This window comes from Scyliorhinus canicula, chromosome 8 (assembly GCF_902713615.1).
Source record: "Scyliorhinus canicula chromosome 8, sScyCan1.1, whole genome shotgun sequence".
Taxonomy (NCBI): domain Eukaryota; kingdom Metazoa; phylum Chordata; class Chondrichthyes; order Carcharhiniformes; family Scyliorhinidae; genus Scyliorhinus; species Scyliorhinus canicula.
In genome coordinates this window covers 147,631,487-147,653,293 of record NC_052153.1, presented here as the reverse complement: position 1 = coordinate 147,653,293, position 21,807 = coordinate 147,631,487, and the positions used below count along the sequence as shown (strand labels likewise).

At 50.3% G+C, this 21,807-nt stretch overlaps 1 protein-coding gene across 6 annotated transcripts in view; it reads left to right on the top strand.

The window, feature by feature from the left end:
- rasgrf2b (Ras protein-specific guanine nucleotide-releasing factor 2b) overlaps nt 1-21,807 on the top strand; it is a 293,804-nt gene that overhangs the window by 104,380 nt on the left and 167,617 nt on the right. For all 6 annotated transcript variants that reach the window (XM_038805382.1, XM_038805376.1, XM_038805379.1 and 3 more), the window contains exon 4: nt 4,336-4,425. In XM_038805382.1, the coding sequence (XP_038661310.1) occupies nt 4,336-4,425 (90 nt within the window). The remainder of the gene's footprint in view (nt 1-4,335; nt 4,426-21,807) is intronic.

The window sequence follows — 21,807 nt, the reverse complement described above, 5'->3', positions numbered from 1 at the left end:
GGGGGCGACGGATGCCCGGGGCCAACGCACCGTCGCCCCCCCTCTGTACGCCGCTGCCCCCTACTCCAACCACCCCCCCCTCACCACCCCTACCTCCCTCCAACACCCCTACCCCCCTCCCCACCACCCCTACCCCCCTCCCCACCACCCCTACCCCCCTCCAACGCCGCCCCCCCCATCTCTCACAACGCCGCAACCCCCCACCCTCAACGCCGCAACCCCCCCTCATCACCGCAACCCCCCCCTCTCAACGCCGGGTCCCCCCCCCTCAACGCCGGTACCCACACCCCGTCCCCCTCCCTCTGAAGGCCGGTACCCACACCCCCCCTCCCTCTGAAGGCCGGTACCCACACCCCCCCCTCTCCTCCTCCCCCCCTTCCTTCCTCCTCCCCCCCTTCCTTCCTCCGTTAGTGGGGGGGGGTGGTGCGGCGGTAGTGGGGGGGGGGGGGTGCGGCATTGGAGTGGGGTAGGGGTGGTGAAGGGGGTAGGGGTGGTGAGGGGAGGGGGTTGGGGTAGGGGCAGCGGCGTGCAGAGGGGGGGGCGACGGTGCGTTAGCCCCGGGCATCCGTCGCTCCCCTCCTCTGCACGCCGCTGCCCCTACCCCAACCCCCCCTCACCACCCCTACCCCCTTCACCACCCCTACCCCCTCCAATGCCGCCCCCCCTCCAACGCCGCCCCCCTCTCTCAACTCAACACCGCACCCCCCCCCTCTCAACTCAACGCCGCAAACCCCCCCCCTCAACTCAACGCCGCAAACCCCCCCCTCAACTCAACGCCGCAAACCCCCCCCCCCTCTCCTCTCAACTCAACGCTGCAAACCCCCCAACGCCGGGTCTGTCTCTCTCTCCTCCTCCCCCCCCTCCCCAAATGCCGGTCTGTCTCTCTCCTCCTCCTCCCCCCCCCAATGCCGGGTCTGTCTCTCTCCTCCCCCCCCCCCCCCCACAAATGCCGGGTCTGTCTCTCTCCTCCTCCCCCCCCCAAACGCCGGGTCAGTCTCTCTCCTCCTCCCCCCCCCCCCCCCCAAACGCCGGGTCAGTCTCTCTCCTCCTCCTCCCCCCCCCACCCCCCCCAAAAAAACGGCGGGTCTCACCAGTTCTGCAGCTGGTGAAACTGACGCGTATCGCGTCAGTCCGCTGCTGGCCCCTCCGGGAACGGAGAAAAGCTGCCTAAAAGAAGGCCCCCACGCCGGAGTCATCTACACCAATTTTGCTCGCCGGAAATTGGCGTTATGACGGTCTGCAGAGAATTTCGCCCCTGATCTCTCAATATTCATGTTAATAGCTTAATTAGCAAAAAACTTTTCAAATTAACTTAAAGTAATGTTTCCTTGCTAAATATTTCAACATTATGTACCTATCCTAAAAGTTGTATTTATTGTCTTGAGATGATCAGTCGACTTGAGGGACAAATACGAGGTGCACAATATTAATAATGATTGGGCCACCATGGGAGAGTTCCAGTGAAGTGACTTCCAATGTAAAAATGGCAGCTGCTCTGGTGGACTAAAGTGTAAGATGCCCCATTCAATCAAATATAGGTAAATTATACAAATTCCAGAGTCTATAATTAAAGCTAGAATGGCTGAACTCTTTGAAAACTTTCAACTGATTGCATAGGTCATGCCTAATTAACCTGATTGACTTTTTTGAAAAAATGACTGAAGCACTAGACTGAGGAATGTCTATAGATGTTAGTTACACAGACTTCCAGAAAGCTATTGACCAAGTCCCTCTTAGATAAACTTGAAATTCCTGGAATTTTATTTTGTATTGATTTTGTAAAGAAATTGGCTGAGTCTGGAGTTAAAGAGTAGAGATGATGACCAGGTATTAAACTTGAGAGTATGTGTCCAGTGGTTTCCAACAAAGATCTGTGTTGGGCGCCTCAACTATTAAGAGTATTTATTAACTTCTTAGGTGGTTGAATAGAAAATCAACTATCCAAATTTTCTGATAGCACATGGCCATCATGGTGGAGGACACTAGTCCCATCCCTAGAGGAAAGGGCAATTCAGAGGTAATAGAAAGGGAACTTAGAACAATCAACGGTACTCAACAAACTATTGGGATTGAGGGCAGACAAATCCCCCGGGTCTGATAGCCTACATCCTAGGGTGTTAAAGGAAGTGGCAGCGGAGATGACGGATCCATTATTTATAATATTCCATAATTCCCTGGCACGGGAAAGATTCCAGCGGATTGGAAAAATGCTAGCGTAATGGTTTGAAGAGTTTGGAGAACGAGGATGAAGGTGGAGTTAAGGCCAAGACGAGATCAGCCATGATTGAATGTTGGAGCAGACCCAATGGCCAAATGGCCTAATTCTACTTCTATACCTTATGAACTTATGAACAAACATAGTTAACATTGTAAGAGTATCTATGGAAGCATCAAATTACAAAGAGCAGACAAATTCAGTGAACGGGAAAAACTGACTTTCAATGTAGGCAAATGTGAGATAATCCATTTTGGATCTGAAAAGGATAGAAATGTTGAAAAGCCAGGAACATTGGAGATCCAGAGAGACTGGGAGAGTAGGTACATAGATCATTAAAACGTCATCTGCAGGAAATATTCATAAAGGGGAAGGGAATACTGGCCTTCATATCTAGAGGAATAGAATAGAAAGGGATAAAAGTCATGCTTCAGCAATAGATTCAGCAATTCAGGATAGACCATACCTGGAATACTGCGAGCAGTTCTGGGCACCACACCTTGAGTAGAATGCCTCGGAGGGAGTGTAATATAAATTTACCAGAATGATACCTGGACTCCAAAGGTGAAATTATAAGAAGAGCTTAAAAAATTCCCTAGAATTTAGAAGGTTAAGGGATAATTTGATCAACGTTTTCAAGATGTCAGGGGAACAGATAAGGTAGATAGAAACTATTTCCACCGGTTCGGGAGGTCAAGGACAAGAGGGCATTGTTGAAAAATTAGTGTCAGAAGTTTCAGGAGTGAAATGATGAAACACTCTTACAGACACAGATTGGTAGAAATTTGAAACTCTCTTCCACAAATGACAATTGATGCCAGATGAATTTTTAAGTTTAAGTTTGGCGTTGATAGATTTTTCTTAACTAAGAGTTTTAAGGAACATGGGGCAAAGGCAGATATGTGTTGTTAAGTCACAGGTCAACCATGATCTCATTTTAGGGCACAGAGCCTTGAGGGAACAAATGGTCTAGTCATGTTCTTACGTTCCTAATGGCAGTGGTCATGCATAGATACGTAGAAATTGCAACACGGGACAAGATTTTCGGTCCATTGAGTCTGTGTCGGTTTTTATCCTTCACTAGAGCAATTAGATCTAATTATATTTACCAAAAATGTTCCAAGGTCTCTTCATTTGCTTGCCTATCACAATTGCAATCCTAAATGTTGACATAGTTTCTGCTTCAGCGACGAACCCTGAACATAAATTCCAGAAGCTCACAGCTCTCCTGTCACAGTGTCTACTCCTCTCCATTTTAAATCTTCTGTCTAGTGTTCTTCATCCTAGACTCCTCAGCTACTGGAAATGTTCATTTAAATTGATAAATAACAGGCCAACATTTCACAAACAGCAGATTTAATTAGGTAGGAAGCGTTATTAATTAAATATGGATAAATATGAATTCATAGATTCACAGAATCAAAGAATGATTACAGCACAGAAGACGGCTATTTTGACCTGTCATGTTATATATGTGGGTTGTTATTGTGCCTTTGCACGGTCACTTTAGGAGCTTAGTCACATGATAGTTCGTGACATCACCAGCTACTTAGCGGGGTTTCTCTCGGTCTAGATCTAGCCTTTGTACAGTTAATAACCATCTAATAAACCTCTGTTGATGATTGTGTTCAACCCACATGCTTCAGTATTTCCACTCTTTTATCTTGCAAGTACAATGCACAACATGTCATGTCCATGTTGGCTCTGTGAGAGCACTCAGCTAGTCACACACCACCGTCCTTTCATGCATTTTTCATTCTTCAGGTGTAATGCTTTACCACTCATTGATGGACTCTTTGAAATCAATCAATAGCAGGCCCTTCATTCATTGGTGCATTTAGCAATGTGTAAAATGCTGTTTAAAACCTGTAACAGCTTCACTGTGAACATTTTCAATGGTGAACATTTTAATGGTAGCAAGAGCAGAAGATATCCTTTAAATTTGGGAGCAAAGGAACAATAACATTGCACCAAGGATACTGGTATAAGGTTTACTGGGAAAGAGCTACAGATGCATAAATGACCTGGAGCCCAGGCTGATCAAATATGGCTGCACAGCCTGGTAATTTACCGAAAAATTTATCCACTCTTATTGTGATTATTATTCTTTTGCTGCTAAGATTGTTGCCGTGAACAAGACTAAAGAACGGATGCGTCCTTATCAAGGAAATCCAGAGGATGAAGACCCAGACATTAAAAAGATTAAAAAGGTAATATAATAATGAATGGAACTTCTAATGTAGATAATTATTGTTAAAAACTGAATGCTTAATGGCATTTTCAGGTTTCTCAGCCACTTAAAACGATGCCGTGAATCTAGTGGTTTGAATGTTTGACTGAAGAAGTTATTATTTTCTGAACAAGTCTCTATTTATAGGATATGAGATATCATCTCCATGAATTATTCTTTGTGCTGTCATATCTAATTACTGGAGGTTTTCTTTGCTTGAATATTCATTTGTTGAGGTAATTTAAAACATAACCAGAAGTGCAAAATATATCAAATGTTCAGGCTTCCAAGAAAGGAGTCCAGGCCAAGAGGACCCCTCCTGTAGAGGAAGGGATAGACTGATGCAACTCAAGGTACAACAGCTGTACAGAGTGTGTGAGCCAACCGAAAAACAATTCTAGAAAAGATTAGACAATCCTGCCTGGCAGTTGGGTCGAACTGTTTGTCCACTACTCTCTCCTTGTCTTGTTCCTGCAACCTCAAATGATCAAATCCATAAACTGAGACTTTTAAGTTATCCAGTTCGCCCCAGGATGAAAGAATAGGAAGGCAAGGAACAAGTGGACTTTCTACTATTACTTTCAGTGGGATGCTTGCTACCATCGCGAGAAAACAAATCGAACTATGCAAATTTCTTTTTTTGTACACCCTTAACGTCCAAGCAAGCTTAACGTTAATAGGGAGGCATCTGTGTGCACAACATGAGTCACAGATTCCAACAGCAGAATAGTGTGGATGCTGATAAAAGGTTCACAAATCTGAATCATTAACTCTGTTTCTCTCTCCACAGATGTTGCCTAACCTATTACTTATTTCCAGCATTTTCTGTTTTTTTTTGGTGGCTCAGGTGTTTGTCACATGTGAAGGTGTGAAGACGTTTTCCTTAAAACCTTTAAAATTCTAATGGGGGACTACACAGGGTAGAAGCAGGAAGGATGATCCCAATGGTGGGCGTGTCCAGAACAAAAGGGTCAGAGTCAAAGGATACGGGGTAAACCTTGTATGAATGAAATGAGGAGGCATTTCTTCACCCAGAGAGTGGTAAACCTGTGGAATTCGCTCCCACAAGGAGCAGTTGCAGCAAAAATATTGTGACCAGGATTCTCCATTCCTGCTTCTAAGTGCTCCCACCATTGGAAAATTGGGACTGTGTCGCTGGTGTGGGATTCTCATGGCTTGACTATGCAAAAATATGCATAGCGTTGGACATGCCAATTTCCCTGAACTTGTTGGGGTTGTGTCAACATTTGAACAGATGTGCCGATCACAGAATCCAGCTTCCCCCACAACACAAATGTTGAACCCCCCCCTCCCCCCTCCACTGACAAGGGGAGCATCGCCAACCTCTCATCAAGAGGGGCATCCATGGAAATAATGGGCCACACCCCCCGCCTCCTCACACCACACGTGTATGAGGTTGACGCGACCCTCCCCACCCGGTCCCCACCCCCTGGAATTGTCCTCTGTTAGCATGGCACTTGACACCCTTGCATTGACTCGCTAATGCACTAGACCCCGACTGGGATCAAGGGGGTCAGCCCATTGACAGCTGCTGACCACTTCAAGAATGCCAAGTGATTTCTGTGGTTAAAAAAGAGGAAATGAAACCACTGAGCTGCTTTGAAGTGGTCAGCAGCTGTCAATCATGACAAGAATGTTTATAAACACTACGGTTAGGATGAATGGAGGGTTCTCCAGATGCATTCAAGCTTGAAGGGTAAAACAAAGAACCAAACCTACTGGGAACTGTGTTTAAACCATTAAGTTGTCAATCAAATGCAAGTTAAAGGTACTTCATTGTGAAATTGAATGAGTGCTGACCATTTCAAAGGATCTCAGCGGATTTAAAACCTTTTCATGAGTTGTGGGCTTCCTAGGAACGCTCTGACACTTCAAAAGGTAACAGTCTCAAAAACATACGGCCGAAGAGGAGATGTGAGGAAAGGGAAAGTATTCCTGGCTTGATTCTTCACCAAACTGTCTGGTCTGCTCATCAGCTGTCAGGCAGAACAGTTCAGAGTGAGAAGGCTACTTCAGAGTTTAAGCAGGTCAGAACAGGATAAATACCTTGGATAGCTTCCTGAGATAGCCATGGCAAGGGTGGTCTTCAGGTTGCCCAGGGCTCGAAGGCGTAGTCTAGACTCGGGTCCCCCATCCCGGATGGAGGGACCCACGGTCAACACCTTAACCTCAACCTGAGCCCATCCAACCCTCAGGGCCCTTGGGGGATGCTCCCTCTGAAGCCTGGCCGCGACAGAGGGGCCCATGAGCAATGGGCTGACCCCCTTGACACTACTTGGGATCCATCGAACCAGGAGTGCACGTAGCAAGACTTACACCAAAGCCCACATGTGGAGTTCCCGTGGTGGGGGACAGAGTATAACGGGATGGGGGCAGGGCGCGGAAGAGCAGAGAGATTTGGGCTTCTACCCCATTAATTGCATTCTAATTAATGCAAATCAGCTGTTCACATTTTCTCTCCAGCACAGGGTGGAAAGCCCACCATGGTTGGCAGGGTGGGACTAGAGACTTAAGAAGGGTTTTTTGCCTGGCGCCAATCCCATTTTTGGCCCGACGCAGGATTTTCCGCCCATTTGGGATGCCTGATCTTAGCGGCAGGGAACAAAGAATTCCGGCCTGCAAGTTTCCAAGGAGTTAGGAATAGCTCTTGGGGTGAAGGAGATCAAAGTATATGGGGGGAAGGCGGAAGCAGGCTACTGAGTTGGATAATCAGCCATGATCATAATGAATGGTGGAGCAGGTTCGATGGGCTGAATGGCCTACTCCTGCTCCTATTTTCTATGTTTCTATGTTTAGTCATGTAAAAAACTCTGAACTGCCTTTCTGTGCACGAGGAACATTGTAGAAGTGGACAGTGTGGTTATTGAATGGAAGTTAATAGCTGGAGGATAACTTTGGAATAGAATGTCAGGACATAGTACCAAGTCTTTTACTCATATTAAATGTCACCCTCACTGCTGACTAGCCTTGTATGAGTAGACAAAGGAGTACTAAGTTAAGACAACAGTTGAGATTTGATAAAGAGCCATCTGGACTCAAAAGCTCTTTTCTCTCCCTACAGATGCTGCCAGACCTGCTGAGGTTTTCCAGCATTTTCTTTTTTGGTTTCAGATTCCAGCATCCACAGTAATTTGTTTTTATTAGTTTGAGATTGCTGATCCTTGCATAGGAAATATATTTTTGGGAAATTACTGGACTCTTGACAATACCAATGCATGAACAGTTGACATGATATCACATTGGTACTATTTTAAAGCAGAACCATTCATTTTAAATGGTTTAATACCTTTGATCAAAGTCTGGTCCCCAAAGAATAATTTTGAGGATATAAACAGTAATTTGTTTACCTTTCTTTCAAAGAGATTGTAAAGAACGGGCAGCACGGTAGCATAGTGGTTAGCACAATTGCTTCACAGCTCCAGGATCCCAGGTTCGATTCCCGGCTTAGGTCACTATCTGTGCGGAGTCTGCACATCCTCCCCGTGTGTGAGCGGGTTTCCTCCGGGTGCTCCGGTTTCCTCCCACAGTCCAAAGATGTGCAGGTTAGGTGGATTGGCCATGCTAAATTTCCCTTAGTGTCCAAAATTGCCCTTAGTGTTGGGTGGGGTTACTGGGTTAAGGGGATAGGGTGGGGGTGTGGGCTTGGATAGGGTGCTCTTTCCAAGAGCCGGTGCAGACTCGATGGGCCGAATGGACCCCTTCTGCACTGTAACTTCTATGATACAACTTGCTGTGGTGTTCTTTTTAAGCTTAGATAAGTGGTGGTGCTAAACTGCCATCTTTCTCTTTGACTTATCCCTGCTCTTGGGCGGAATTCTCCGCTCCCCACGCGGCGTGGGAGAATCGCGGGAGGGCCTCCCGACACTTTTTTGCGCCCCCCTGGCGCCCCACACGATTCTCCCCCGGGCTTGGAAAAATTGCCGCTCGCTGTTTTTCACGGCGAACGGCGATTCTCCGAGCCCGATGGGCCGAGCAGCCGGCCCTTCACGCCCGTTTCACCACGGCAGGAACCACATCTGGGGCGGGATTCTCCCCTACCCGGCGGGGCGGGGGGTCCCGGTGTAGCGGAGTGGCGCCAACAACTCCGGCGTCGGGCCTCCCCAAAGGTGCGGAGAATTCTGCCCAAGAGCAGGGATAACCACGCTTGAGCGGTTGGCACCTCGCCGACTGGCGCCAAAACCGGCGCCAACAGCCTTTGATGCCCGCCGCCCGGCGCCGGGGCTGGCCGAAAGGCCTTCGCCGGTTCGCGCATGCACCGGTGAACCGGCGCATGCGCGCTGGGGGACTCTCTTCCGCCTCCGCCATGATGTAGGCCGTGGCAGCGGCGGAAGAGAAAGAGTGCCCCCACGGCACTGGCCCGCCCGCCGATCGGTGGTCCCCGAATGCGGGCCTGGCCACCGTGGGGGCACCCCCAGGGTCCGATCGCCCCGCGCCCCCACCAGGACCCCGGGGGCCCGCTTGCGCCGCCGATCCCGCCACCACCAGAGGTGGTTCAAACCTCGGCGGCGGGAGAGGCCTCCCAGCGGCGGGACTTCGGCCCATCGCGGGCCGGAGAATCGCCGCAGGAGGCTCGCCGCTCGACGTGGTGCGATTCCCGCCCCCACCAATTCCTGGGTGGCGAAGAATTTCTGCCACAGCGGGGGGCGGGATTTTCGGCGGCTCCGGGCGATTCTCCGACCCTGTGGGGGGTCGGAGAATTTCGCCCCTGGTCGATGCATTCGTGAAACGGGCGCCAGATGCCCATTTGGGGCATCGCGGGGCCCGATTGGCACGGGAGCACCATGACTGTACTCGGGAGGGGACAGGCCCGTGATCGGTGCCCACCGATCGTCAGGCCAGCGTCCAAAACGGACGCACTCTTTCCCCTCCGCCGCCCGGCAAGATCAAGCCGCCACATCTTGCCGGGCGGTTGAGGAGAAAGACGGCCACCGCGCATGCGCGGTTCGCGCTGTCTGCGCAATGAAGTCATCCGCGCATGCGCGGATTGGAACCGGCAACCTGCGCTTGCGCGGATGACCTCACAAATGCGGTGTTTGCACGTCATTCCCGGCGCGGCCGGGAAAGACGGAGGCCCGCTCCTTGCCCCCCGGGGGGGGGTGAATTAGGTGCGGGGAGCGGGCCCCAAGACCGTCGTGAACCTCGGCCGAGTTCATGACGGCCTCCACGATTTGGCCACCAACGGAGAATTCCGCCCCTTATCTTTTGATTCACTTGACTGACCTTCTGAATCTTTTGCTCCTGATTTGTGCGATCTTAATTCTTCCAGCCTTACTCTGAATGCTCATGAAATGGCTTTAATTGCTCTGGAATATTGTTTGCTGATCTAAAAGCATTTCTGCAAGAGAAGGCCCCCTTTGACATTGAATTAGGGTTTGTTGAATCCCTTATAGTTTTGCGATATTTCTTCACATTGAACTTTGTGACTTTGCTCCTGGATTTCCATTCTCATCAGGATATAACTCAGTACGTTGATATTTTCATTTGTTCCTATTCAGAACCTTTTAACTGTAAGGATTGACAGTGTTGGGCTGCGGTGTAGCCAGCTATTGGGAGCACAATTTGCACAGATTATCCAGAATCATGTCGAATTTACAATCCAGAAACAGGAGCAACTGGTCTTTAGTGGTGTTTATGCTGCAGTTGAGCTATCTCCCATTCTACTTCATCAAACACAATCAGGATTATTGAATCAAGCTGAATCAGGTTTTGATACAAATGTTCTCTTGTTTAACATCCTTCAATGAATACCTCCGGGCAAGAATTGATAAAACGCATCCAACCATCAAATGAGTTCAAAAGCAGACAGAAGCCTTTGGTTGTTAGAATCCACAAAATCCCATTCAGCCCATCGATTCTGCACTGACCCTCAGAAAGATTGGCCCACTCTCGCGCTATCCTGTTACCACTCACATTGATCATGGCCAATCCATCCAACCTGCACATCTTTGGCCATTGAGGAACAATTTTAGCATGGTCAGTCTACCTCGCCCACAAATCTTTGGTCTGTGGGAGGAAACCAGAGAACCTGGAGGAAACCCATTGCCCAAGGACCCGTTCCCATTTTGTGCGCGTATGGGAAATATTTTTTATTCATTCAAGGGATGCTAACATGGCTCGCAAGGCCAGAATTTGATACCCTTCCTAATTACTTTCGACAATGTGGTGGTGAGCCACCTTCTTGTGGTGTTAGTACACTCAAAGGACTTTATTTTGGTGGTGCTTTGATATAACTGAGTGCCTTGCTAGGCCCTTTCAGAGGGTAGTTAAGAGTCAACCACACTGCTGTGGGTCTGAAGTTATATGTAGGCCAGACAAGGTAAGGACAGCAGATTTCTTTCCTTACAAACATTCATTTGCAGTACGGCAGCATAGTGGTTAGCACAGTTGCTTCACAGCTCCAGGGTCCCTGGTTCAATTCCCAGCTTAGGTCACTGTCTGTGCGGAGTTCTCCCCGTGTCTGCGTGGGTTTCCTCCGGGTGCTCCAGTTTCCTCCCACAGTCCAAAGATGTGCAGGTTAGGTGAATTGGCCATGCTAAATAGCCCTTAGTTTCCAAACAAAAGGTTGGGGGGGGGGGGGGGTTACTGGGTTACAGGGATAGGGTGGAAGTGTGGACTTAGCATGGGTACTCTTTCCAGGGGCCGATGCAGACTCGATGGGCCGAATAGCCTCCTTCTGTACTGTAAATTCTATGATGATTCTATGATTCTATGAAGCAGATGTGTTTTTAATTGTTGCCGACATCTGTTGAATCATTCACAGCATGTACTCGAATTTCGGATATTTCCTGCTGGCTGACTGATGCCCACCTCCAGCAGCATGGATTGGTAAAGATAGTCCATCTGTTGCAAAATGTAGTCCCTGTACAATGATACAATAAGGCCATCAAGAATGACTTGCATTTATATAACGTCTTCAAATGATAAAAAAAATCCAAAGCTGTGCTTTACATGCATAAAATTGGAAGCTGAGTCAAGAAGGAAGAGTTGGTCAAAGACCAGCGGTAGGTTTTTGAAAAAGTCCTTAGAAGATGGAGCGAGAGATGTAGGAGTTTTGGGGCAGAGGTGGTGAAAGGCTCTGCAAACAATGATCAATCGAAAGGAGAGGTTATGGGAAGTTAGAATTAATGGATGGTGGTGAATGAGAGGTCGGCAGAGCGTGAACATAAGAAATAGGAGCAGGAGTAGGCCATTCAGCCCTTCGAGCCAATTCCGCCATTCAGTGAGATCATTACCTCATCTTCTACTTCAACATCACTTTCCTGCACTATCCCCATTTCCCTTAACATTTTAGTATGAAGAAAACTATCAATCTGTGTATTGATCATACACAGTGACTGAGTCGCCACAGCCCTCTGCGGCAGAGAATTCCAAAGATTCACCACCCTCTGAGTGAAGAAATTCTTAGGGCGCGATTCTCCGCTGCCCACGACGGGTCGGAGAATAGTGGGAGGGCCTTCCCGACATTTTTCCCGACCTCCCGCTATTCTCCCCCCCCCCCCCCCCCCCACGTCCGCCCCACGACACGAATCGCTGCTCGCCGTTTTTTACGGCGAACAGCGATTCTCCCCTGGCCCATGGGCCGAGTTCCCAGGCCTTTACGGCCGTTTTCACGAACGCAAACACACCTGCTCTCACCGTTCGTGAAAACGGCCGCAAAGTGCCGTCCAGGACAACCATGGCACCGATTGGCACGGCCACACCGATCGCGGGCAGCGGGACCGATACCCGCGCACTCTTTGTTCCTCCACCGCCCTGTAGGATCAGTCCGCGTGGCGGCTGAGGGGCATGCGCGGGTTTGACGCATATGCGCGGCTGACGTCATCGTGCGCGTCAGCCGCCGTGACGCTTGCCGCGCGGGCTTAGTGACGGTCGCTAAGCCCCCAGGAGGGGGCGCGGAGGCTGCCGTGAAACATGGCCAGTTTCACGGCAGCCTTTACCACTCTCCGCATTTGCGGAGAATCGCGCCCTTAACACCTCAGCCCTAAATAGCCTGTCCTTTATTCTCAAACCGCAGGCTGGATTCTCTGCTTTCGGGATTTTCCGTTAAGCCTGCAGTGCACCCACGCCTGGGGGTTTCCTGAAGGCGTAGGGCTGCTCACAATGGGAAATCCCATTGGCTGGCTGGCGGGATGGAGAATCCTGCTGCTGGGGGGGGGGGGGGGGGGGGGGGGGGGGAAGGGGGGGGGGGGGGGGGAGGGGGCGCAGCACCAGAACACTGGTGCGGCAGGACGGAGAATCCCACCCTGTGCCTCTGGTTCTGAAGTCCCCCCAGCCAGGGGCAACATTCTTCCTGCATCTACTCTGTTGAGCCCTGTAAGAACTTTGAATGTTTGAATTAAATCCCCTTGCATTCTTCTAAACTCCAGAGAATAAATGTCCAGTCTGTTTAATCATTCCTCATAGGCCAACCCCTCCATCCCAGGAGTGAATTTAGTGGACATTTGTGGCTCTGCCTCTATGGCAGGTGTATCTTTCCTTAGTTAAGGAGACCAAATCTGCACATACTACTCCAGGCGGTAGTCTCACCAAGCTAAATAAAGGTGAAAAGGAGTCAGATGAGTAATATTAGGAAGACGTTTATTTATAACGCATACTATGTACATAGGGGCCCAGTTAGACTTCACAGGGTAGACTTCCTCTCTCTGTCGCTCATGTCCTATCTGGCCGACCTTGTATACACAAGGTAATCACCCTGTGGTTAGCAGGGGAACTCCTACTCCTCGAGCCACATGGGGAAAACAATCAAGCCAACCCCCTGTGCTTCGTGCAGGTTATTACCCCAAGGCTCTAATAATTGCAGTAAGACATCTTTATGTGGTGATCTGTATATCTGCTGGTATGTGAAGAGTTAACAACTGTATCATAGTGTTAGACAACCACTAGATGGCAGCACTATATTCATGTATATAAACTGAACTCAGAGGATCTTCCCTGTCTTCGAACCAGGAGTGACTAGACAGCAGAGTGTTAGAGAGATATAGCTTAGTTGGCAGGTGTAGTTAAACATAGTTAATACTTCTGATTTACTTTATCATCAGTTCTAGTTGTGGATAGTGAACAAACTCATTAGTATTTATATTCGTTATTCATTGAATTTTATTTGCTTGAAATTGAAGACTGATAGTTTCATTGAACTACAATCATCAGAACGTTCTGGGAGTAAGCAAAGAGTAACGGCGTATTACGATCGCATAATATAACACTTTACTCGTTATTTTATTTTTATATCAATTTCGAGTATGCAATTAATTTTTTTCAATTAAGGGGCAATTTAGCATGGCCAATCCACCTACCCTGAACACCTTTGGGTTGTGGAGATGAGAACCACGCAGACACGAGGAGAATGTGCAAACTCCACACGGACAGTGACCCGGGGCCGGGATCGAACCCGGGTCCTTTGGCGGCGTGAGGCAGCAGAGCTAAACACTGCGCCACCGTTCTGCCCATTCACTCCTTATTTTTAAAACGAAATTCATTAAGTTGCAGGACAATATAACAATGATACAGCTTGTGAGCCATCCGTGCAAAAGGAGTAGTGCAAACCATTTATTGCTCTGTGGTAGTGTAAATGCGGCTCCTCACCCCCCACAGTCTCCCCCCCCCCCGACTTCCCCCCTGTTACCCGTCCCCTTCCCCTGCCCTTCCCTAATTTGCCCCCCCACCCCTCCCTGAACCCCCTCTCCCTAGCTTCCTAAGTCACGAACAGGCCTTGGAAGTTGGTGGTGAACTGCTTCCACCTGGAGTGGAACCCTTCCTCCGGCCCCCTGATGGCAAACTTGATCTTTTCTCGCCTCAGGAATTCCGCCAGGTAGCCCAGCCACTCTGAGGCCTTGGGTGACGCGGCCGATCCCCGTCCGATCAGGAGTCGTCCCCGAGCTATCAGGGAGGCGAAGGCCAGCGCGCCGCCCCCCTCCCCTCATGCAGTTCTGGCTGTTCTGACACCCTGAAGACCTGCACTAATGGGCATGGCTCCGCCACGACCTTGGACATAGCCTTGAAGAATGTGGTCTAGAGTCCAATCAGTCTTGGGCAAGACCAAAACATGTGGGAGTGGTCACCCGGACCTCCCTGACATCACTCACAATAGTCCTCCACTCTCGGGAAGAACATGCTCATGTGTGTCCTAGTCACAAAATCACAGAATTGTTATGGTGCAGGAGGAGGCCATTTGGCCCATCAAGTCTGCACCAGCTCTCCAAACAAGCTTTATGGCTCAGCACCATTCTTCATGTTTTCTCTGTACTCCTGCATATAGTTTCTATTCAAGTAATCATTTGATGCTCTCTTGAATGCCTCGATTGAACCTTCCCCCACCACACTCCCAGGCAGTGCATTTCAGACCCAACCTGCTCAGTGTGTGAAAAGTTTTTCTCACATCACATTTCTATTGCAAATGACCTTGAATCTGTGCCCTCTCGTTCTTGCTCCTTTTACGAGTGGGGAATAGTTTCTCCCTATCTACACTGTCCAGCCCCCTCATGATTTTGAACATCTCCATTAAATCTCCTCTCAGCCTTCTGTCCAAGGAGACCAATCCAACCTCATAACTGAAGTGTCAGGTGTTCCCTTTACACCACCTTCAGTTGTATCAGGCTCAGCCTCGCGCATGAAGTGGTGGAGTTAACTTTGTGCAGATTTTGCGCCAGCGTCCTCCCCCTAGTTCGAGGCCTAGTTCCTCTTCCCAGGAAGCCATGTCCATCTGCACCCATTCTCTTGTTTTGTTTCAGTGGGGCCCTTGCTTCCTCTAGCAGATGTTTGTATATGTCTGCATACTTTTCCTCTCCTAACTCGTCCTGTGATATCAGTCTGTCCAGCAGGGGGTGCCTGTGTAACTGAGGGAATGATGGGGCCTCCTTGCGGAGGGAGTCGCGTATCTGAAGGTACCGGAGCTCATTCCCTTTCGGGAGCAGGACATTCTCTGTTTGTTCCCTCAGGATTGCCACTCGGTTGTCCAAGTACAAGTCCCTGACCTTCAACACCCCTTCCTCCCTTCTCCGGGTTTTATTTGTGGCATCCATTCTGGCCGGGACGAATCCATGGTTTTTAAAGAGAGGAGCTAGGATAGCTTGAAATGGTCCCTAAGCTGGTTCCAGGCTCTTCGTGAGGCGACCACCACCGGCCTCCTCGAGTACTTGGTTGGGGGAATAGCAGTGGAGGGGGGGGGGGGGGGGGGGGGGGGGGGGGGGAGGGGGGGGGGGCCTATGGGCCAGGGTTTAGAGAACCCCAAATTGAATCATGGAGTTCACCTGACCCACAACCTTTTAATAGATTGTGGTATGGGGAGCACACGGCCCACTCTACAGGTGTGGTACAGCAGAAATGGAAAAGTATTTTTTAAGAACAACAATGCTTATTCTATGAACTCAAGTTAATCTTTTTAAAACATACAGTGAACATTTAAAAAAAATAATTTTTATTCAAACTTTCACAAAATATCAATAACAGAAAATACTAAGAACCCCCCCCCCACCATGTATACAAAAAAGAAGAAATAAATTAACGCCCGTCATTAGCAAAAAACAAATATGCATGTCCCTTCAGCCCAAAACAAAGAGATGTCCCCGTCTCCCCCCCCTTCCCTGGCCCATAGGGTTGCTGCTGCTGGCCTTTTTCTACCGTTCTGCCAGGAAGTCTAGGAACGGTTGCCACCTCCTGAAAAACTCCTGCACTGATCCCCTTAGGGCAAATTTCACCCTCTCCAATTTAATAAACCCCGCCATATCGTTGATCCAGGCCTCCACGCTTGGGGGCCTCGCATCCTTCCACTGAAGAAGAATCCTCCGCCGGGCTACTAGGGATGCAAAGGCCAGAATGCCGGCCTCTTTCGCCTCCTGCACTCCCGGCTCCTCTGCAACTCCAAATATTGCGAGCCCCCAGCCCGGTTTGACCCTGAATCCTACCACCCTCGACACCGTCCTTGCTACGCCCTTCCAAAATTCCCCCAGCGCTGGGCATGCCCAGAACATATGAGCATGGTTTGCTGGGCTCCCTGAGCACCTAATACACCTGTCCTCGCTCCCAAAGAACCGGCTCATCTTTGTCCCAGTCATGTGAGCCCTATGCAGCACCTTAAACTGTATGAGGCTAAGCCTCGCACAAGAAGAGGAGGAGTTCACCCTTTCTAGGGCGTCCGCCCACGTCCCCTCCTCAATCTCCTCACCTAGCATCCTCCCATTTACCTTTCAGCTCCTCCTGCATGACTTGGTAAGTTGCCGAGATCCTCCCTTCTCCAACCCACTCCCCCGAGAGCACCCTGTCCTGGACCCCACGCGGTGGCAGCAGAGGGAACTCCGCCACCTGCCGCCTGACAAACGCCCAAACCCCGTTTGATCCTTATGGATAACCTGGTGGCTAAAATCTTCGCCAACAGCTTGGCGTCTACATTTAAGAGTGAGAACGGCACCCACACTGCAGGGGATTCTTGTCCCGCTTAAGGATCAAGGAAATCAGCGCCCGAGACATCGTCGGAGGCAGAGCCCCCTCTTCCCTTGCCTCGTTGAAGGTCCTAACCAACAGCGGGCCCAACAGGTCTGCATACATCTTATAGAATTCGACCGTGAACCCATCCGGCGCCTTCCCCGACTGCATGCTCCCTATCCCTTTGACCAGCTCCTCAAGCTCAACCGGCGCCCCCATCCCTCCACCTGTCCCTCCTCCACCCTCGGGAATCTCAGCCGGTCCAAAAAGCGCCCCATCCCCCTCCTCCGCTGGGGGTTCAGACCGATACAGTTCCTCATAAAAGTCCCAGAAAACCCCATTAATGTCTACCCCCCTACGCACCACATTTCCTCCCCTATCCTTAACTCCACCAATCTCCCTGGCCACATCCCGCTTACGGAGCTGGTGCGCCAGCATCCTGCTCGCTTTCTCCCCATATTCATACACCGCTCCCTGTGCCTTCCTCCACTGAGCTTCCGCCTTTCTGGTAGTTAGCAAGTTGAACTCAGCCTGGAGACTACGCTGCTCCCTCAGCAATCCCTCCTCCGGAGCCTCCGTGTATCTCCTGTCCATGCTCACCATTTCCCCCACCAGTCTCTCCCTCTCTCTCTGCTCTCTCCTCTCCCTGTGGGCTCGAATGGAGATCAACTCCCCCCTAACCACCGCCTTCAGCGCCTTCCAGACCGTCCCCACTCGGACCTCCCCATTGTCATTGGCCTCCAGGTACCTCTCAATGCATCCTCGAACCTGCCCACCCACCACCTCGTTTGCCAGCAGCCCCACCTCCAAGCGCCAAAGCGGGCGCTGGTCTCTCTCCTCCCCCAGCTCGAGGTCCACCCAGTGCGGGGCATGGTCAGAAATGGCTATCGCCGAATACTCAGCATCCTCCACCCTCGCTATCAGCGCCCTACTCATAATGAAAAAATCAATCCGGGAATAGGCCTTATGCACATGGGAGAAGTATGAAAATTCCCTGGCCCTCGGCCTCGCAAACCTCCATGGGTCCACCCCTCCCATCTGGTCCATAAACCCCCTCAACACCTTAGCCGCTGCTGGCCTCCTACCCGTCCTGGATCTGGATCGATCCAGTGGTGGATCCAGCACCATTTTAAAATCCCCCCCCCCATTATCAGGCCCCCCGCCTCCAAATCTGGAATCCGGCCCAACATAGAACATAGAACATAGAACATTACAGCGCAGTACAGGTCCTCGATGTTGCTCCGTCCTGTGAAACTCCTCTAAAGTCCCTCTACACTATAGATGCGCCGCATGAAACCCGCATCAGCCCAATTCGGGGCGTATACATTGACCAGCACCACCCGCTCCCCCTGCAGCTTGCCACTTACCATCACATACCTCCTGCCGCTGTCTGCCACCACATTCGACGCCTCAAACGACACCCTCTTCCCCACCAGGATCGCCACCCCCCGATTTTTTGCATCCAGCCCCGAATGAAACACTTGGCCTACCCATCCCTTCCTCAATCTAACCTGATCCGCCACCTTCAGGTACGTCTCCTGAAGCATAGCCACATCCGCCTTCAGCCCCTTCAGGTGCGCAAACACGCGGGCCCGTTTGACCGGCCCATTCAGTCCCCTCACATCCCAGGTTATCAGCCGGATCAGGGGGCTACCTGCCCCCCTCCCCCGTCGACTAGCCATTACCCTTTCTCAGTCCACCACGTTCAAGCGCCCCCCGCTGAGACCGTTCCCCACGGCGACAGACCCCATCCCGACCCCCTCTGCATGCTCTAGCTCCTACTCGGCCATTCCAGCAGCAACCACCACCATCTGGCCTGGGCTTGCGAAATCCTACCAACTGTCCTGGCTTGAGTCAATTCACACCTCTTTAACCTGGGATTACCCCTCTCTCTGGATCTGTAAAGACTTAATTGTCTGCAAATGCTCACATTCAAAGTATTGTCTTCCATCTTTGACTTTGTCTATATAAATGTTTCTGGAACCTACCTCTTCATTCACCTGAGGAAGGAACAGTGCTCCAAAAGCTAGTGATTTGAAACAAACCTGTTGGACTTTAACCTGGTGTTTTAAGACTTTTTACCCTGTTTCATGAAGACGGTCAGTTCCTTCGCCATTCCTGGATTTGCCCCTGATATGGGGCTAGACCTATCTGCCTTTGGGTCCAGTACACAATGAAAGTCTCCCTCTATGATCAGTTGGTGAGAGCTGAGGTTGGGGATCTCTGGTATTGTCTTTTAGATGAACTCGCCGTCGTCCCAGTTGGGGGATACATTCACCAATACCATTGGGGCCCCTCCAGGACCCCATTCACCATGATGTACCATCCCCTAGGTCCGTCCCTATGTTCATCGCTGTGAAGGCTCCCCTCTTGCTAAATAAGATCGCCACACCCCTTGCCCTCTTGTTGAAGCTCACCTGATGTGCCTGTCCCACTGAGTCGTCCTTACCCTCACCTGGTCTTTGGCTCTTAGGTGCGGCTCCTGGAAGAAGATTACATCGACCCTCGGGCTTTTTAGGTGGGCAAAGACTCGGGATCCTTTGACTAGGCCATTTAAGTCCCCTCATGTTCCAGATGACTACCCTGACATGTCGTGGACACGTCCTTGCATGTTCTTGCATGACCAGGTTCGCCTTTGTTCTTGGCTCGTCCAAGATGGCCACCACCAGCTTCCTCTTTCCACCCATCTCCACATGTGAGCTGTGTGACTAGAGTTCTACCCTTCCCTCTCCCCTCTCCCTGTGAGTTACCCAGTCCCCCCCCCCTCCCCAACTCCACAATCATGCAAACTACCCTCTCCTCTACCGGCACCCACTTCCCCGTCTCCCACTCTCCTATCCCCCTGCACTCTTACCCTTTGAGACCTGTCCTCCCTCTCTAGGCTGCTAACATACCCAACACGCCATCCAGACACTCCCACCTTTTCAGGAGACATGCTGCACACATTCACCTCGCTTTACTCCCATTCACTAGCATGTTCGCTAGTGTTGGGCTCCACCCCTGAAAAGGAGTCCAATAACCCTGTCCCGTCCGAACACCCCCCCCCCCCCCCCCCCCCCCCCCCCCCGGCCCGGCCCCAACACTTTAGTGTTGCCCTGTCTGCGCCTTGCTGAGGGTTGGTTTAATGCCCGAGGAGTGCCAGTCCCCTCCTCGCCCTGTTGGCTCTAACCCCCGGTATTCCACAAGCTCAGTGTGATAATTTGCAGGACAATGCATGTGTTGGTTCTCTATTAGACAATCGAGGAACAAAACAAAATTGGGGCAGCACGGTAGCACAGTTGCTTCACAGCTCCAGGGTCACATGTTCGATTCCCGGGCTGGGTCACTGTCTGTGTGGAGTCTGCACGTTCTCCCGTGTGTGCGTGGGTTTCCTCCGGGTGCTCCGGTTTCCTCCTACCGTCCAAAGATCTGCAGGTTAGGTTGATTGGCCATACTAAATTACCCTTAGTGTCCATAAAGGTTAATTGGGGTTACTGGGTTAAGGGGATGGGGTGGAGGAGGTGTGTGCTTGAGTGGGGTGCTCTTTCCAAGGGCCGGTGCAGACTCGATGGGCCGAATGGCCTCCTTCTGTACTGTAAATTCTATGATTCTATGAAAACGTAGACTGGTTATCTGCCCATCAGGGCAAAGGGCCGCAGGAAAGGAACGAACCAAAGGTTATAGAAAAGTGAAACAGAGACAAAAACACTCCCATAGACATGTATTACCGTCACTGTTCGTAGAGGTCAATGATATGCCACCCTGCTCAGTTTTTGTCCAGTCCATTCCTTTGCACAATATAATTTGCCTCCTCGGGCATGTTGAAGAAATGGTCCCTGTCTTTGAATGTGACCCAGAATCTTGCTGGGTATAGCATGCCGCATTGTACCGTGTTTTCAAAGAGATCCGCTTTGGCCCCATTGAACTCTGCTCGACGCTTGACCAAGTCGGCCCCAATATACTGGTCGACATAGGTGGTGTGTCCTTCCCATTTGCAAGACCACGTGTTCCTCGCCCAATTCAGGATTTGTTCTTTGTCATGGTGTTTAAGTAGCCTGAAGATTACCGCCCGTGATGGTTCTCCCGTTCTTGACTTCTGGCGGAGCGATCTGTCGGCCCAGTCTACCTCTGTGGTTTGGTGAAGCCCTCCTCCCTGACCAGAGCATCTTTGACATGAACTCGGATGGGCTCCTCCCTTCTGTGCCATAAGACCATAAGACATAGGTGCAGAATTAGGCCACTTGGCCCATCGAGTCTGCTTCGCCATTCAATCATGGCTGATATGTTTCTCATTCCCACTCGTCTGCCTTCTCCCAATAATCCCTGATCCACTTATTAATCAAGAACCTATCTATCTCTGTCTTAAAGACACTCGGTGATTTGTCCTCCACAGCCTTCTGCGGCAAAGAGTTTCACAGATTCACCACCCTCTGGCTGAAGAAATCCCTCCTCACCTCTGTTTTAAAGGATCGTCCCTTTAGTCTGAGATTGTGCCCTCTGGTTCTAGTTTTTCCTACAAGTGAAAACATTCTTTCCATGTCCACTCTATCCGGCCTTGCGGTATCCTGTAAGTCCACATGCAAATGCAGCAAGATCTGGACAATATCCAGGCAAATAACATTTGCGCCACACAAGTGCCAGGCAATGCCCATTTCCGATAAGGGAGAATCAAACAATCGTCCCTTAACATTCAGTTACATTATCATCACTGAATTCCCCACTATCAACATTCTGGGGCTTACAGATCAGAAACTGAACTGGACTAGCCATATAAATACTGTGGTTACAAGAGTAGTGATGAATAACTCACTTCTCGACTCCTCAAAGCCTGTCCATCGCCTACAAGGCACAAGTCTGGAAGTCTGGAGTGTGATGGAATACTCCCCATTTGCCTGGATGAGTGCATCTCCAACAACACTCAAGAAGCTCAACACCATCCAGGACA